General features: G+C 37.9%; 1 protein-coding gene across 2 annotated transcripts in view; it reads right to left on the bottom strand.

Annotated features, from left to right (window-relative positions):
- Positions 1-18,347, bottom strand: part of KLHL2 (kelch like family member 2) — a 126,297-nt gene that overhangs the window by 70,136 nt on the left and 37,814 nt on the right. The window contains exon 4 of one of the 2 annotated variants that reach the window (XM_057547291.1): positions 12,431-12,552. The exons of the other annotated variant lie outside the window; for it this stretch is intronic. Coding sequence (XP_057403274.1) covers positions 12,431-12,552 — 122 coding nt within the window. The remainder of the gene's footprint in view (positions 1-12,430; positions 12,553-18,347) is intronic. 2 annotated transcript variants of the gene reach the window in all.

An 18,347-nucleotide genomic window follows, 5' to 3' on the forward strand; every position in this document is an offset into this window, starting at 1 on the left:
TTAGCCCCTCAGAGCTAGAATTCTCTGATTTGTAAAAAAAAAAAAAATAATAACCCTCTGTCCAGGATGTTACAAAGACTAAATGAGGTCAGCATTTAGCAAAGTAACTGAAACACAGAAGGCAGGTAGTCCCTTCTTCTAACAAGAATATTTTATTCTATTTCTCCTATCATTAATAAGAATTAATCCATTTTAATCTCCTCTCCTTTAGTCTCTCCTCTCTATAATCACTACAAATCAAAAAACATGACTGCTGGTCTCTCGACAAACTAAACATACAGTTTACTTCTATAGGTCAAAATTCCCTTCTGTATCTCCATCAGATCCTCTAAGATTCTTCCTTTTCACAACCTCAGAATTTCACAAATAACTACCTTCATAACCAGAATTTAAGCTGGTTAGATCCAGGTTGTGAGGTTAAGGGATTGACCCACTGTCTAAAGAAGAAAACAGAGACTGACAAGTGCCATCAGTGGGCCTCAAAAATATATATATTTTTTAATTAAAATAAAAACAGGCAAGTTTAAGGCCAAGATTATCAGTTAACTCAAAGAACAGAAGTAAGATATACATCTCTTAATACAGGGGACTAAGGACACCTCTGACTTTTCAAAGGTGTTGCATGGATATATTTACAACTATGGATGATAATCACCAAATTAACTGCCAAATATAATTGTCAAAATAGTTCATATTCATTATCTCCCTTTTGTGTCAGTCATCTGGTCTAAGCACAAATAGGATTGGATTAAACTTTCATTCAAACATGTCTGAAAACCAGAAATTGTTTAAATGAAGGAAAAAAGAAAATTCCTAATATGATCAATTTGAGAGATCCTTTACCAAGGGTTCATTATTCTTCCACCAACAAATATTTCTGCCTTGTTCCAAAATCTGTAATGTTGATAAAAATGGGAGAGTCTTTATCCAACCATCATTGTTCAGTAGGTATCATAGAATAGTTAATGGGGAACAACTTTACATGCGTAATAGAATGAGTAAGGCCTTAAGCAAGATCTCTATTTTAAAGAAAAAAATTGGGTCATGTGAGGGCACAGTATGACTCAGTTACATCCTACACCCTCCTCTTCCTCTCTTTCTCTTTCTGTCCTCTCCCTCCTCTCGCCCTTTTTGTCCATGCCTATTCCTTTTCCATCTTCTTTCTAAATTGCTTTATATTATTCAGAGGACCCCACAGATTACCAAATTTATTTCAATGGGATTTTTTCAAGGCTGAAGAGACTGCTAATAATTTTTAAAGATTTTTTTTGTTTTTTTTTGTAAATATAACGCTAAATCAAAACAGACATATACGCATGTGCATATGTGCACACTCTCTCTCTCTCATACACACAAACACACACACATGTCATACACCCTTACTCCTTAGACAAATAGCTCTTTTCAGGTACATGTTATTTTTCATCAGAAATTATTCTGTATTCTCTCCTCTCAACCTTGTCTGCAATCAATATTCATACATCATCTCTCAACTTCGTTTCTCAAAGCCTAGACTTAACATAAAAAAGAGATTGTAAGATAAAATCAAATTATCGCTGGAGAATGAAAAGTGAGAAAATACATGATAAGAAAACACATGTTAAGCAAAACAAAGAAAAAGAAAAAAAATAAAATCATATTTAATAGGCAATTAAATAAGTTCATCCATCTTAATAACAGCCTCTACCTGACCCCCAACTAGAGCTTAATTATAGTGTGTTATTGTTAATGTCTCTTATCAAAGTGCTTTAAGTTTTCTTCATAACAGTCAAAAACTTTAGACATATGTTCTTCAACATGGTAAATTGCAGTAAATCCACACAAAGGAGTACTCAGCATATTTATAAAGAAGAACTACTGGAACATGTGATAACATACGTGAATCTCACAAATGTTATGTTGTGCCAAAAAAGTCAGCCTCAGAAGAATACATTCGGTGTGGTTCTATTTATATGAAGTTCAAGAGGCAAAACTAATATACTACAATAGAGATCATATCACCCTCGAGTTAGGGTGAGGGATTTACAGGGAAGGGGCTTGAAGTTATAAATGTTCAATATCTTGATTTGGGTGGGGTTAACAGGTGTATGCACTTGTTAACACTTAGCAAACTGAACAGTTAAAATCTATAGAATGTAAACTACAGCCCACCAGGTGGGGGGAAACGATTGCTTTAAGCCAACACTGAGATTAACCAGAGGTCAGTGGAAGGCCTTTATAAATTATGAAACAAAATTTTTAATGGAAAATAATAATCCTATCTGATAGAATCCTAAATAAGAAAATGACCCCCCCAAAAAAATCAAACGTACTTACATGACCAAATTTCTACACTTGTCATCATAAAGTTAATTTAAAACAGCAGCTTCTGAAAACATGTTAGTGATACAGCTATACTTTCACAAAGTAAAGTTATCATAAATTATATGTCCTCGGGAAAGGCACAAGTACACTTAAACCAGATGATCAGGGCTTCCCTGGTGGCGCAGTGGTTAAGAATCCGCCTGCATTGGCAGGGGAAACGGGTTTGATCTCTGGTCCGGGAAGATCCCACATGCTGTGGAGCAACTAAGCCCGTGTGCCACAACTACTGAGCCCGCGCATCTAGAGCCCGTGCTCCACAACAAGAGAAGCCACTGCAATGAGAAGCCCGCGCGCTGCAAGGAAGAGTAGCCCCCACTGGCCGCAACTAGAGAAAGCCCTCGCGCAGCAACAAAGACCCAATGCAGCCAAAAATAAATAAATAAATAATTAAAAACAAAAACAAAAAAAACCCAGATGATCAGAAGTGCATTAATTTTACTAACCTGACAATGGGATTAATACATCAAGGTTCAAAAGGTAATAATTTTTAAAAACTGTATGTCAATAATGCTAGGGCTTATAAAACCTTTGGCTTATCTCAAACCACATACACCAGAATCACAGATAAATTAACAGCTCTAGACTCTAATCACCTAAACTGGTTTGGAGAGACAGAACCTTAACGCTGGCCACATGCCAGATGCAAACGTGCTATCTCCCACGCAGGCTCCATACCTAAACATGAGGCAAAGATCAAGAAAAAAAATCCACCTGATAAGGATTTATTTCGAATTTTTCTCATCCTTGCACAAATTATTCAATGTTGCTTTATAAGATGGTAAGTCATAATCAGGATAGAGTCATTTTTTGTTCATCAAGATAAATACCTTTTATATACCACATGCAGCGCCTTAAAACATGAACTCCAAAATGACTCAACCATCTGGACATCTTCAAAGATTATGTATTTTAATGATATGAAGTTACAGCAAATAACATAATTACTAATGTTTCTGGAGTAACTAGCTTTTCTCCAAACAAGAACTTAAAAAACCACTTCAAGTGTGATGTCCATCTAGTTCTATAGGATATTCTTATAATAAAGCTACTAGATTTTCTCAAACTAGCTGACCTCAATGGCTTCTTCCATATTAAATTTTAAATAAGTTCTTCATCTGTTCTATACTCTTAACTTATATAGAGTAAAACATAACTTAACTGGCATGATTAAAAATGGATGTTCTCATTGGTCAAATATTTTGATTAAAATTATGAGGCTTACCGAGTTCTAACTTAAAACATAATAAAATACAATTAAGATCAAAACTCAATTGTAAATAATTTAAAATTTTACAGTAATTATTAATGTAAAAGAAAGTCATCATTTTTGCCTCTGGATAATAACAATAAACTAAAATTATCACTACTCTGGTAAAGTGATAAAATACTAAGTTAACAGATCTCCAGGTATTAGAATGTCAGATAAATTCACTCCCATGATAGGATTTTCATTGCTATACCATAAACAACCACTAATCCTAAAGGTTTGATTCAAGGCATTTTTATTCTTTTTTAAGTTTTAACAAGTGTTTTCCAAGCACATCCTCTGCAGAACCCTTTTAGACACAAAGGACTTACGATCTACCTCATAAGAGAAACAGAACTCAAGTGGAAAAACAGTAAGCTTTCTGTAGACTTTGCTATGAGAAATATCTGCAGCCACCACAGTCAAACCAATGGAAAAGGCTGTTATAAATCGAAGATATAAAACAGTACTGCCATCACTCCAGAGTGCTGTCTCCACACTAATCCAAATACACAAGACTTGTTGGGTGGAGAGAAATCAATAGCAAATTAAGAATCTTTTTTTTTTTTTTTTGGTGACAAATAATACATCCTGGTTTAAAGACTGAGAATATAAAGAGTAAGGGAAAGAGTACATGAGCACTTTTTATCCAGCGATCCCAAACAATCTCAAATGAGTTCTTCTTCCTCATGGCCTCAAGTCTTTTTACTGCTGTTCCATTTTCTGGCTAACGTTCATAGAGCACTTCAATATTTTTAGAAGCTTTAACTAGTATATTTTACAGCATTTCTACGAGGTGTCAAAGCATCATTAGCCTCATTTAATAGCTGTAAAACAGACAGAAAGGTTAATGTCTTACTCAAGGCCATTAGTGAAGTCAATAGTAAGTTCAAGATTTGAGCTTTGAATTCTAATAGGACAACTAGCCAGAGTCCACTGGCCCATGAAGTTTCTAGCAGACAGCCAATCTAAGGGCTCCTTATTATGTTCTGAGTTGTTCAACAATAATTTAAATATGCAGTATTATATACTCACTTAAATAATTTTATGCTAAGATGCCACTGTAAAAATTTGTAAAACTATTCAGTAGATGTTTTGTTCACCTTGAAGATGAGCCTTCCTTCTACTGAACTCCTTTGGTACTTGGGCAACTTCTAAATGTGTGGCTGAGAATGGAGAATGGTCATTCAATCAGGATAACTAAAGGGCAGATCTAGAACATGACTATAACCAAGCTTAAACCATAATCAAGTGTACAGTTATAGTCTCTGTCAGAAAAAATTATTTTTAACATAAGGTGCAAAATGGTCCATGTTATTCAATTTCCATATGGAGACAGATGAGAGTTCAAAAATACTACAGCCCTCTACCCTCTGGTTGGAATTCTGGCCTCAATAAGCACTGTGGCTGGTACAGTTTGTCACATGCTCAAGTGATTGAGGGTAGAAAAAACAACTACTGAATATCAAATGTTCAGAAATGGGTTATCTGAAGAGCAGTTATTTGTCAGAGTTTTTCTGGATACCACACAGCGTGGAGAGACACTGGATTTGATGGCACTCAATCAATATTCTCGTCACTAGAAATGTGTGTTTGATAGTTCATTAGAGCCCTCTCTTATCCATTTGAAGCAAACCCCCTTCTCTGTGACTCCACACTAACCACACAATCCTCTGATTACTAATTATATCACTTAGATACCTAGATCCTAAGAATGATGCACACTGGCTAATGTACACATATAGACAGTCACTAGAAACACCCAATTACATGTAAAGTAATAGGCTGTAAAGGTTCTCAGGACAGAGGCCTTGTCTGTCTTGCTTGATATTGCATCGCCAACAGCTGGAACACTGTCTGGCACAAAATGGATGCTCCATAAATTTTTAATGAACTATTATTGAAAATTGGAATTTATCAGGATCAATACTGGCAGTGGAAAAACAGGCAAGCTCAATAGCTTAGAAGTATGAAAGGGAAAGAGCAAGCCATGTATAAAAAGCAGTAAAATCGTTATTAATCCTTACGTGAACTAGCCTGGTCTAGCTGCAGACTTTAAAAGCCTTAAATCTTCAAGTTAAGTCCAATTCAGTCCTAAACTAATCCTGACCAAGACTGCAAAGTTTATTAGGAGCCTAATCAATGATTATGGTCTGTCATTAATCCTGCTGCGCTAAATGTGGTGTGCTCCCCCAAAGCACCCCCGTGCTTACCAAGCCACAATGTGAACCCTAAACCCCCACAGAACTGAGCATGACCCCAGATTCTGGGTTTGCTGTCCGTTCCCTAACAGACGCCACAATCCCAAACTTACTTAGCTCTGGTCATTACAACTGCCTAGCCCTTACCAAGTCTCTTTCCAGACAAGCCAGAACACAGGAGCTGTACGCTCGGATCACTGTTCACTCAGGGGAGCTCTTCCTGAATCAAAGACATTGTCATCAGCCTAACAGTAGGCACCACCACAAGACCCTGCTGCCATGCATCCTGAAGCACCTCATTCATACCTGAATTTGTCACTCATCCTTGAACATTTTAATTTGGAATGCATGCCACCCTCAATTTAAAAAATATTTATTGAGTGCTTGCCACCTGCCCTGCCCCAAATTACGCCCGTATTCCTAGCCCCATTTATTTCTGGCTCAAGCCTCAATCCCAACCGGGCTCTTAATGAAGTCCCAGCATGTCTCACCTCTATATAAACCAGTTATCTAATCACAGTGTTCCACAAGGTCTTATATAAGAAAAAACAGAATCATCCCCCTTTTTCAGACAAGAAAATCAGGCTCAGAGAGGTTAAGGAATAAGGACAAGGTCACACGGCATTTAAATAGCAAAGCCAAGATTCAAATTCAGTTTAAGTCTATACTCTATCCATTACGTTTTGTTCCTTGTTCATTTTTTGTAGCATCAGGACCATCATCAGCATAGGCCCGACTACTCAGCAAATATTCCGTCAATGTCTGTTTAACTCATAGGGTGTCTTCAATGTCCATTTTTAAAATAAATAGCCATCAACAGGAATCTCATTTCAATGTTTATTTACACAATGCAGAAATACAGCAAAAGCACCTTTTACCAACCTCCCCGTTTAACCTACTGGCCTGACTAACCAACTCTCCCACCCCCTCTGTACACTCCAACAGGCTTGCACACTTCTACCGCTCCTCTCCAGCTGAGATGCAACTTACCAACTCATGCATGTTAGGTTTGCTCCCAATTTGTTTGGAACACTTGCACTTGTTACTGAAATTATATAACTTGAATAAATTTATGTAATCCAATGACATGTGCATGTAAAAACAGAGCTTTTCTAAGAAAACTAACTTGATTGCTTTAGAATGATTTGATCAATGTGTTACCACAAAAAAATTTCTCAATCAAATTAGACGTGTGAGGAATGTCAGAGAAAGTGTATAGTCCGAAGATGACTTTGCATTGAGATTTCTTTTCAAGTGTCTGAGCTCTCGCCGCACTTTAAAAGCACTGGGTAGTTAGAGCTGATGTATCAGTGTGGTGTGGTATGTGCAAGAACAAGCATGTGGCTCTCCAAGCAGCGGGCCATACTTAGTTTTACAACGAAAGACTAGCATACAATTGTACAGTTACATGTTTGGGGTTAAAATAAAATATTTAGGGTATACAAGTACTCTGTTTTAACAGTTTCTCCCCTTCAGCCTTTTTTTGATTAAGTGGTCAACCATATCAACAGGACTCCTACCATGGAAGCCCTTCCTACGATGCCCTCCTTTCAGGAGCCCTCAGGGGTAGAAGGCTCCACAATGACACACTGCTGTCACTTATGGTCCCATCTCAAACAACAAACGTCCTGCCCTACACCACCAAGGAAATGGACACACGACCTTCAATTTTCTACTGTACTGAGGTTGTGTTAAACACTCTAGTATGTTTATTACCAATAATTAATTTTAACTATCTCTTGAAAAACTCTTGTTTAAATTCTGTTCCTTTTTTGAACGAAAGTGAGTTATCTGTAATGAGGTGGATGGAGCCAGAGTCTGTCATACAGAGTGAAGTAAGTCAGAAAGAGAAAAACAAATGCCGTATGCTAACACACGTATATGGAATCTAAAAAATGGTACTGATGAACCTAGTGGCAGAGTAGGAAAAAGGGGCAGACGTAGAGAATGGACTTGAGGACACATGGTGGGTAGGGGAAGCTGGGATGAAGTGACAGAGTAGCACTGGCATATATACACTACCAAATGTAAAACAGATAGCTAGTGGGAAGCTGCTGCATAGCACAGGGAGATCAGCTCAATGCTTTGTGATGACCTAGAGGGGTGGGACAGGGAAGATGGGAGGGAGGCTCAAGAGGGAGGGGATATGGGGATATATGTATACATATAGCTGATTCACTTTGTTGTACAGCAGAAACTAACTCTACACTGTAAAGCAATTATACTCCAACAAAGATATTAAAAAATAAATAATAAATAAACTCTGCTCTTTTTTTAAAGAGATGAGATTTTCTATCTCAAATAATTCCAGTTTATGCAACATAAAAGTTTAAACAGTTCATGAACTGTTTAAAACCCATCCATTCAAGATTATCAGATGCTTCTTCAATTCTGAGATGATAAAAGTTCTAACATAGACAGAACCTATAGATGAACACTTATAATATTAATTTGGGAATAAGATCATTTACTTACATTGGCACTGTCTATTAATAGCCTTACCTTAGTTTTTCACATTTACATCAGGTGAAAAACTCTTGTCTACTTTTAGCAAGCCAAAACAAATGCCCAAAAGCTGAGAAGTAAAAACATATGTAACAAAACCACAAATTTAGCAATAAAGTAAATGTTTTTAAAAATTCAAGATCCTTTAGGATTCTCCAAAATGTTCATCAACACATCAAATGAAGAATAATAAACCTTCAATAATTTTGGGGATACTGAAAAATTTTTTTCAGTTATAAATGTACCTTTATTTTTGAATATACAAACTCTCTTTTTCAATAACACTAGTAGTTAATGACAACTTAATAGTTGCTGTGTGATGCTGAACTAATTATTTAACCTTCCTGAGCTTCCTCATTTGCAAAATAGAGTAATACCTACCTAATACGCTGGTGAATATCAACTAAGACATATGTAAAATGCCTAGCACACAGCTGAAGATAAACCCATGTGAAAACCCTTCATATACACACACACAAACACACACACAAAGTCAAGTATTCTTAATGGGGAAGGTGGGAGGAGACAAAGTACATGCATTCTCTGAACATGTATGTGAAACTTCATGCATATATACTTTAGTGCCCTTTACTTGGGAAAGAGCTCAGTTTTTCATTAGCTTCTCAAAGGAGTCCATGACCCCAAAAAAGTTTACCTCCTTTTATAGTAGGCTTTGGCTTTATTTTCTCTGGTCCCATATATATATAAAGTTTATAAAATTTGATTGGATACTTTAAACACAAGTAATTTAAATTATTCAACAGCAACAACAGCAAAAAAATTCAATTAAAAGTGTGGTCATGGTAAAATATGTATTCTCCTTTTATTTCTCTTTAAAAAAAAAAAACAAATTCATTTGGCTCAAATTATTCCCCAACCTTACCATAATTAAAAGCAACCATCCAAACTCAAAATCAAAGTTTGAAAACCTAAACAAAAAAACAGCAATAACAAAAGAAAAAAATAATCAGGAAACCCTAAACAGCCAGAATTAAAACCCTATTACTTATATAATAAAATGACAATTGTCCCTTCTTTAGAGTTAATCTTTCAAACTACTTCATTCCTTCATTTTGACTCAAAGTTAACAACATTCACTTCAAACAGTTATTATATATATTTTAAATCTGTGTAATAAGGAGACTGCGTAGTATCGCAGAAGGGACCCTTAACTAGGAATCAGGGAAACCAGGGTTATGGTCCTGTCCTGTCACCAACTGACTCTAAGACAGCTGGACCTCAGCATTCTATGGCACTATGCTTCTACATAAAAACATGCAGTCCCAAAGTAGAAGACTAAGATACCTGCTATCCTAAGACTATACTTTATTACTAAAACAGAAATGTACAAAAGGGAGGTTACCTGACAAGAGATTTGATTCTAGGTCTAATGAGAAAATATACCGACAACAATAAACCTTTGAATTACAGAAAGTTCCGTCCCCACTGTCAGCACTCTCACAGCAGATATACTCAGAGCAGAGCTTCTAGTTGGGGCCATTTAAAACTTTAGCTTCACATTAATAAAAATAACTGATACCTCCCCAGAACTGCTCGTTTCCTTAAGGTGAACAGCACTTAGAAGAAAGATTTAACAAACAGACAGACAAAAATATACAAAATAGAGGAAAGAGCAGTTTAGTGTGTCTTGATAGGTAAGCCCTTACTCTGTATTTCAATAAAAAATACTTGTTATGGGGCTTCCCTGGTGGCACAGTGGTTAAGAATCCACCTGCCAATGCAGGGGACACGGGTTCGAGCCCTGGTCCAGGAAGATCCCACATGCCGCGGAGCAACTAAGCCCATGTGCCACAACTACTGAGCCTGCGCTCTAGAACCCACGAGCCACAACTACTGAGCCCACGTGCCACAACTACTGAAGCTCGTTTGCCTAAAAGCTCGAGCTCCACAACAAGACAAGCCACCGCAATGAGAAGCCCGCACACCACAACAAAGAGTAGCCCCTGCTTGCCGCAACTAGAGAAAGCCTACGTGCAGCAATGAAGACCCAATGCAGCCAAAAATAAATAAATAAAATAAATTTTAAAAATAATAATAATAGAAAGAATTTAAAAAAAATACTTGTTAGGGAGAAGGTAGCTTATTTTAATCAATTTTATTTCCAAACTGACTTTTGCACAACAAGTATTTTTCAATGGAGTATAAAATAAGGCTTTATATACCAAGATACCCCTACGGTGAAGAAACATCCCTCTTCCAAAAAACAACAGAAACAATGTGAATGTTAAGCATTTAATGAGTCTGCCAAATACAACTCTTTCAATGTATTCCTGTAAGAGCTAGCAATATACACAAAGGCAAATTAGCAGGGCAAGAGGTTTTCTGAGGTGTGATGACTAACACTTCAGGACTGGAACATGACAGTTATTAAAAGAAACATGAGAAGCGTTCTCCCAGTTCCTCACAGGCCAATGTCTCTACTGCAAGAGCTACTACAAACAGCATTCAGAGCTGAATTCACACACTCCAGTCTTGTAGGCCTAAACCACCTTTTGCAGTTTTCCCCCATGTGACACATTATGTGAATCAAAGAAACCAATCAGTAATTCATTTACTGAAGGTCAGATATAGGGTACAATGAGACTCAGGCACTCAAACGAATAAAAAGAAGGAGCAAAAGAAACCCAAGATAAGGGTCTTGTTGAAACCAATGCCCCAGAATCCAGCAAATAGCCCACCTGTACAGAAAAGACCAGAATGAGATGACACGTACCAAACATTTTCCTCCATGTTAAAAAAAGGTTCACATAGCATCTGATTCACACCTTTGTACCTGACTTCAGGATCAACCAAGGCTTTTCAAATGCTTTACCTCATGAATGGGACTTCCAAGCAGAGGTTAACTGAGGCCATCTAGGAAGGATCACCAGGAGGCCTTACCACTGCCAGTATTGAAGATTTAATAACAGCATGCTCTAACAAGTTAAAGTGAAAAGATTTCAGTCTCCAAATTCAAATATTTTGCAGCATATTTCAACTAATTACAAGGGACAAAAGATTTCCGATTTGCACAAGTAGAATTTAGAGATTATTTCTTAAGAAATTAGTCCTAGTTCTTTTTGCTGTCCTCAAAATACAGTCTACCTACTGGAAGGAGTATAAATAAATACAAACTTTTAGATGGCAATTTGGCGTATCTATCAGAAATTAAAACATGAATGTACCTTTTGATCCAGCTATTACATGTTGAGGAATCTATCCCATGAAATTTTTGGATGCAAATATAAAAATGTTCATTCACTGCAACATTTTTGTAAAGGTGAAAAATCATATATGCTGATTAACGTACAGGACACCACACAAAAGAATGAGCTGGACTCATATGTATTGACATGTAAAGAACTCCAAGACACTTTGTTCAGTGAAAAAAGCAAAGTTACAGAACAACAGGTATAGTAAAAATATACTATGTCAAGAAAATTGTGTGTGTGTGTGTGTGTGTGTGTGTGTGTGTGTGTGTGTAACTACATAGAAAATGTTCTTAAAGATTAACACCAAACAGATAACAGAGGCTACCCTCTGGGGAAAGAGAGTAAATCACAGAGTGTGGGATTGGTGAGTGCGAAGAGAAGTACAGTTTTAAAGAGGGACTTTCACTTTCTACTCCACATCCACCTGTATTAGTTAAACATTTACATCATATATATAAAACATTTGTTCTTTATAGAAAGTAAGAGAGGTGCAATGCCAAATTTTAGCTAAAATCTAGAATCACTAATAGAGGATGCTGAAATAGTCAAAGAAGTAAAGGCTGTTGGCCATCAAAAACACCCTTTACAGACTTAACCTTCCAGGGAATAAAGGAAAATATGGGTAGCACTGTAGTTATAAATGAACATGACCATGTCTTCATAAAAGAACAAGCATCATTCAGAGAACTAAAGGATTTGTATCTTAGAACTTTGAGAATATAAAAGATACTGAAATCAGGAACATTATTAAAAAGCTATAATCTTTATAATGTCTCTTAGAAATACAGTTTTAACAACAAATTCTATTACTTTGGTACAAAGTGTCTATGTACAGGTATGTCCTTTTGCATTAGAACACTGACATGTGTAAAGAACCAAGTGATATGAGGCGTCACCCTTACCTGTACATTCTCTTCTGTCACCTGAATCTCCGCCGTGTAAACATAGTCAATCAGCATCCTCAGGGTCCAGCCGTCCACCTCCTTGATTCGAACTCTCTTTGCTCGGCTCTCACTCATCTCACCTGAAACACAAGGAGCAAGGCTGATGCTGTAGCAGACACCCAGCGGGAAGACCAAAACCCAGTCAGACGGCCACTCACTGTATTCAGGAGGCAACATGGTCAGCCACTTCAGCAGGCCTACAACATTCCCCTACCTCCCCTAAAAGCTTACCTGAGGAAACCATACAAGGTACTTCCGTTACCCACTTGTACCTGGAAATCACATCATGGCGATGAATATGCCACATGTCCAACTGCATGAACTCTTAATACCTGTAGAATTATAGGTTCAGGACCCAATGCCGTCCATGCCTCTTTTTGGTCCAATGTGTGGACAAAGAATGTCACCTGCCATAGCAGTAAACAAAGGATGTTGCAGCCATCAGCCATTGCAGGCCACCCCAGACTGTGCACCGTGAGGGGATTCAGAATGGGAAAAAAAAAATAGGATACTGGCCCTAGATAGTTAAGGTGTGTATCAAAGGAATGATTTCAATGAGCCCAGACGCTTGTTATCTTCCCATACATAGAAAAGTGCTAAATTTATTAACTTGTCTGGTTTTCTTTAATTAACAATAATCTTTTGATGTTCCGACTACCTGATTCTTTTGCAAAAACTCCTACATATTCTGGCTCCTCCCTGACCTCTTTGGAGCAGTCCCTCAGAGAGATCTGAGAGGCTGCCTCCTGGGCTGAAGTCCTCCGAAAGTCCGCTGAGTAAAACATAATTCGCAGCTTCTAGGGTGTGCATTTTTTTAGTTGATAATGCTTTAGAGCAGTTTCTTTTCCTTTTGAATTTCTATTCAAGACTAGAACACAGTGTTACCCCATGAGGCTAACTTCCAAGTTCCTGGTACTCGCTCACAAGCACACCAGTGCCTGCCCCTGCCCTCTGGGAAGACACACCTCTCAGACAGGAAACAATCAGAACACAAATTACAGAAGATGCCCAGGAAATGCAAGACAAAAGAGGGGTCTTAAAGAGGTGAGTCAATGGCCAAGGCAAATGGCAATGGGCCTTCTAGCCCAAGTTCCGTTCCTATTTGTCATCTGCAGCAACTTCATCCTGAAGTCATTTCCATACCAGCATTTATTACTAAAGCCAGATGCCCTTCTACATCACTGCCTGCTAAGTAAGTGGTACAGGACCTCCCTCTTACTACCCACTGAACTGGTTAAGCATTCAGGGATCATAAATAAGATCCTCTCTTGTATAAAGAAACGGGGAAGCAGAAAAGAGAAGGGATGGCTCCTAAACCCAGGGGACTCATGGAGAGTTAGAAGCAGGTTTGGGCACATATGTGCGGACATAAAATGGCCCAAGAATAGGGAAACATAAGCAATTGAATGGGGAAAGAAAACTCAATTAAAAACAAGACAGCCTAAAAATAATGTTGAGTGTTAGGGAACACCTTAGCAAAAAGGTTTAGTTCTACATTCATCAGGTTTCAAAGATAAAGGAAGTATGAAAAACAATGCCACCATCCCTCACCTGTTAGAAAAACAACACAATGGCCTCAAGATTTCTTGAAAGTTCATTTCTTTTTCAGGTACAGTATACTGTCAGTGACCATAAATTGTCAGAAAAAGCTATAGGAATCCATAATCATACAAAATTCCTTTGCAAACATAAACACCGGGAAGAGAGAAATAATAACAGTGATGTATATTTAACTACCTGCTTCCCTGGAGATTCTCTCTGACAAAAGCTCAAAAAAAGCTGTTCTCCTAAGAGCTAAAATATCTGAAAAACTATTATGCTACTTCCCAGGGGGGAAAACATCCACTGGTATTACAAGGGAAGAGAGAAAGTTGATGATATGCTCCTGTTATATGCCTATATAGCAGGAAGACAAGGGATTGGGCTGTGTATCTGCTGCCTCAGCATGTTTTTGTTTTTTTTTTCCTTTCATGAAAAAGGGGAAAGCATGTTTTTTTTCCCCCTTAAAGAAAAGGGTAAAAAAAGCAGGGTCGAGGAATATGGAAACATAATTCTTCATCTACATATAAGGCATCTTCCTCTGTCCTACTCTCTCTGGATCTTGTAGCTAGATGGGATTTGTGTCATCTGAAAGCTCTTTTGTGGTAGTGAGGACACTTTGGTAATTCCCACTTGGACTTTAGCGAAAGGCCACTCTAATTCATCTCTAGGGCCCCTGCGATGTGCAAAGCCCCACAGGGCCCGGGGCCACACAAGCATAAAGCCATGTACTTAGTTCTCAAGGAATTCACTCCTCAGGACTTAGGCATGATTTAGACAAAAACAAGTTTGACTTTAATTTACATGTATGACTGAAAAATTATCAGTTCTCTGCCAAGCAGTTTTTAATATTATAGTTTTTAAGGTATTGCTATAAGGTGAACTGTGCTGATTCATACATTCCTTAAGTGTCATTTTTAATATTAATTATTTCTCTCCCAAGAAAACTGTATCTACTTCCAACAAATTCTATCTCTATCACATACTGCTTTAGAAATGCTTTAATCTTTATTTTTCATATTAATTTACAAAAACAAATAGCTTGCCGCAGACTGTGTTAATAGTTTAAAAATTCCAGTAACTACGAAGAACCAAAATACATACCAAAGAGAGTTGTAAAAGCTACTTAGAGCTAATTCTAGTTGTTAAATATTATCTTACTTCTGTCCTTTGCTGTGTTTATAGAGGAGATTTATTTTTGATAATGAGTTTTGTTTTTCTTTCTTTCTTTTTTTTTTTTTTGGCCGTGCCATGTGGCTTGTGGGATCTTGGTTCTCCGACTAGGGACTGAACCCAGGCCCATAGCAGTGAAAACGTCAAGTCATAACCACTGGACCGCCAAGGAATTCCTGATAATGAATTTTAAAAAGATACCCAATGATACTGTAAAGAGTTTAATCTCATAACATTTTTTTAACTTCCTGTCTTAGGGTTCTTCTCCTGTGTTTGATCATGTATTATAGAGCTGAAGCTATACTGTGATATCCACACAGATACCGCCACCCTCACCTCCTCTCCATCCCTCTTGCCGCTGTGCCACCTCTTCCTTCCCCCTCACCTCCAGGATGGACTCCACACATCTGGCCATGGCGCTCCAAAGCCTTCAGCTGCTCCCAGTCCAGGCATGCAGGCCTGTCCACGTCCCACCCCTGCCTCGCTATCCAGCCTCCTCTCTCTCTCTCCCACTTCTAGTCTTAATTTACATAAGGAAGGAACTTTGTGCAGTTTCCCATACACACCCAGCAATTTCCTACCTCGATGCCTCTGTCGAGCTTCATCATCTCTGTCTCCCCATGCCCTCATTCCCCAGGCTAACCCCCACATACTCTTCCAGATTCAGCTGGAACCTCTCCAAGCAGCCTTGCCTGCTGATGACCCAAGGCTGGGTTAGGTTCTCACCCTAGGTTACCTCCTGCAAATCCACTCTGTCATAATAATATCTGGTTCTCCCCACCTGGATTCTTGAGCTTCCTGAGAGCAGGGATGACGTCTTCCTTACCTCTGTATCACACAATGCCTGACATATGGTAGATACCCAATAAATAATGGCTGTTTGAATGAATAACTAGAAAAGCGAAAAGTAAAACAAGTGCCAATTTTAAATGTAGCACCTTTACTTAACACAATTACTAACACTTAAGTTAGTCTTGAATATGGGTATTCTAGCTCTGAAGGATTTCAGTCAACAAACATCTATTGAATGTCCACTATACAGGCTGAGCTAAGCACTTTCACTAATGAACACTGCACCATCTCTACTGTTTTTGAGAAAAGAAATGAAGTCCCCCCAAATCGTAAAAGCTTATGGACACATGTATGGATAGAAACATTTCCAGCTCAAGGATCTTAATCAGGACTCCTGAAGCCCAGAACAAACTGGTGACTGTATTTACCCATTCTGAAGTTCTAAAAAGTGAATAGGTTTAAGAGGGCAAACCCTAGGATCAATTAAAAACTCATGTGACTCTAATTTCAGTTATTGCTTAACACATAAATTGAAAAAATAATAAAAATATAATACAGTACACTTTATACTATGTTGAAACCCTAAGAATTGAATGACAAGCTTACAGCCACATTTAATAAATAAATTTTATTCCATTACTCTTCAAGTTATACTTGTCACCTACTCCAATCATTATTGCCCTTTTGCTCATTATTAGTCTCAGGTTACAAAGAAGCTACTGACACAATGGTATCTTCATTCTGGCAAGATGACCCGAATGCCCCTGCCAGGCACTGGGTATGGTGGCATGGTACATAATTCCCCAATTCTACAACTAATCTAAGGCAAACATCGTAACTACATTACCCTGCCAGTTTGGCTCTAGCTTGAGTAACTTCTGGAACAGGTCTCCCAGTTCCTAAAAGAAAAATAGGAAAGAGACAACCCCTCTCCTTCCTCGAGATGTTGGGTCCACTCTCGCAGGCATCTTGCATTCATGGGGGAAGCAACCATAGGATAAAATTTTTAGTGAGGACAGCCGGGTGGCGAGACAGAAGGAAGAGGATCCCTGATGATCCGATCATACCTGGTGCCCAGCCTATTTTCCAGTTATGAGAGAATATATTTCCTTGCTACTTAAACCAGCTTAAGGGGAGTTTTCTGTTATATGCAGACTAAAGTTATATGCGCTTTATGTGCAATGCCCTATTTAATGTTCTTCACAGCAGTCAGCGATATGAGAAATTACCTTTTCTTTATGTTTCCTCTCTAACCATTCCTCCTCTCCCCAAAGCCTAGGATAACACCTAGCACACAGAAGATGCTCAATGAATACTCCTTCATGAAGGAAAGCACAAATCTTAGACAAATACAACATGCACACAACTTTTAAAATATCTCACATCTTAATCATTCAAATGATAATCTATCTTTTCCTATTCTAATTTACCTTACTAAATCATGTTCAATGTGACAAAAGAAATTATCAAAACGCACCCCCAAAAAAGAAGACTGAAAATAAAAATACAGTATTTCCCACTAGATTTCAGATATTTTAGCCTGTGGCACCACAGAAGCCTCAAATATATTTGTTAAGAAAAACGGCATTTTAAATGCCACATTTGTACACAAACAAGTAATTTTAAAACAAGAACTCAGGACTTCCCTGGAGGTCCATGGTTAAGGGACCATGCTTCCTTTGCAGGGGGCATGGGTTCAATTCCTGGTCAGGTAACTAAGATCCCGCATGCTGTGTGGCATGGCCAAAAAAACCCAAACCAAACCAAACCAAACAAAAAAAGGATGATAAAATAAATAAATAAATAAAAACACAAGAACACAATTTGATTTATTCTTTCTCAAGTAACAGTTAAACAACCTGGCCTTGATCTAAATTGGTCCATACTTCACAAAAGAAAAACCTGTGACTACATCACAGAATTACTTTTCACCTCCCTTCTACCCAAATGGAACTACAATGAGTAACAGAATTCTTTTTTAGGTGATATAATTTGAATGAAAAATTCACCTATAGTTTAGGGGAGATGAAAAACAAGGGCCAAAAAAGAATATCTGTAGAGTCCCCATTTCCTAATAGGCGAGTCACAGGGAACAAGAGGAGTACAAGGTAGCCCTGTGCCACTGCAGACACTTCTGCTTACTGCTGATCATTGAGCCACAGTACACAAACATCATGGTGTGTGATGGGGTGGAAGCATGCCAAGGTCTTCTTGTGGGCCTTGACATATTTTTTATGACAGATAATATAAATATAATAGGACTTCAGACCAGGAAAACAGATAAACGATGGGCTCACAGTCTAGCAAATCTTAAATGAATATATGTACACTAAACCACCTAGACCAGATTTTCATGTCTTCTTTAGGTAAA

The sequence above is a fragment of the Balaenoptera acutorostrata genome, chromosome 5 (assembly GCF_949987535.1).
Source record: "Balaenoptera acutorostrata chromosome 5, mBalAcu1.1, whole genome shotgun sequence".
In the NCBI taxonomy this organism is placed as follows: domain Eukaryota; kingdom Metazoa; phylum Chordata; class Mammalia; order Artiodactyla; family Balaenopteridae; genus Balaenoptera; species Balaenoptera acutorostrata.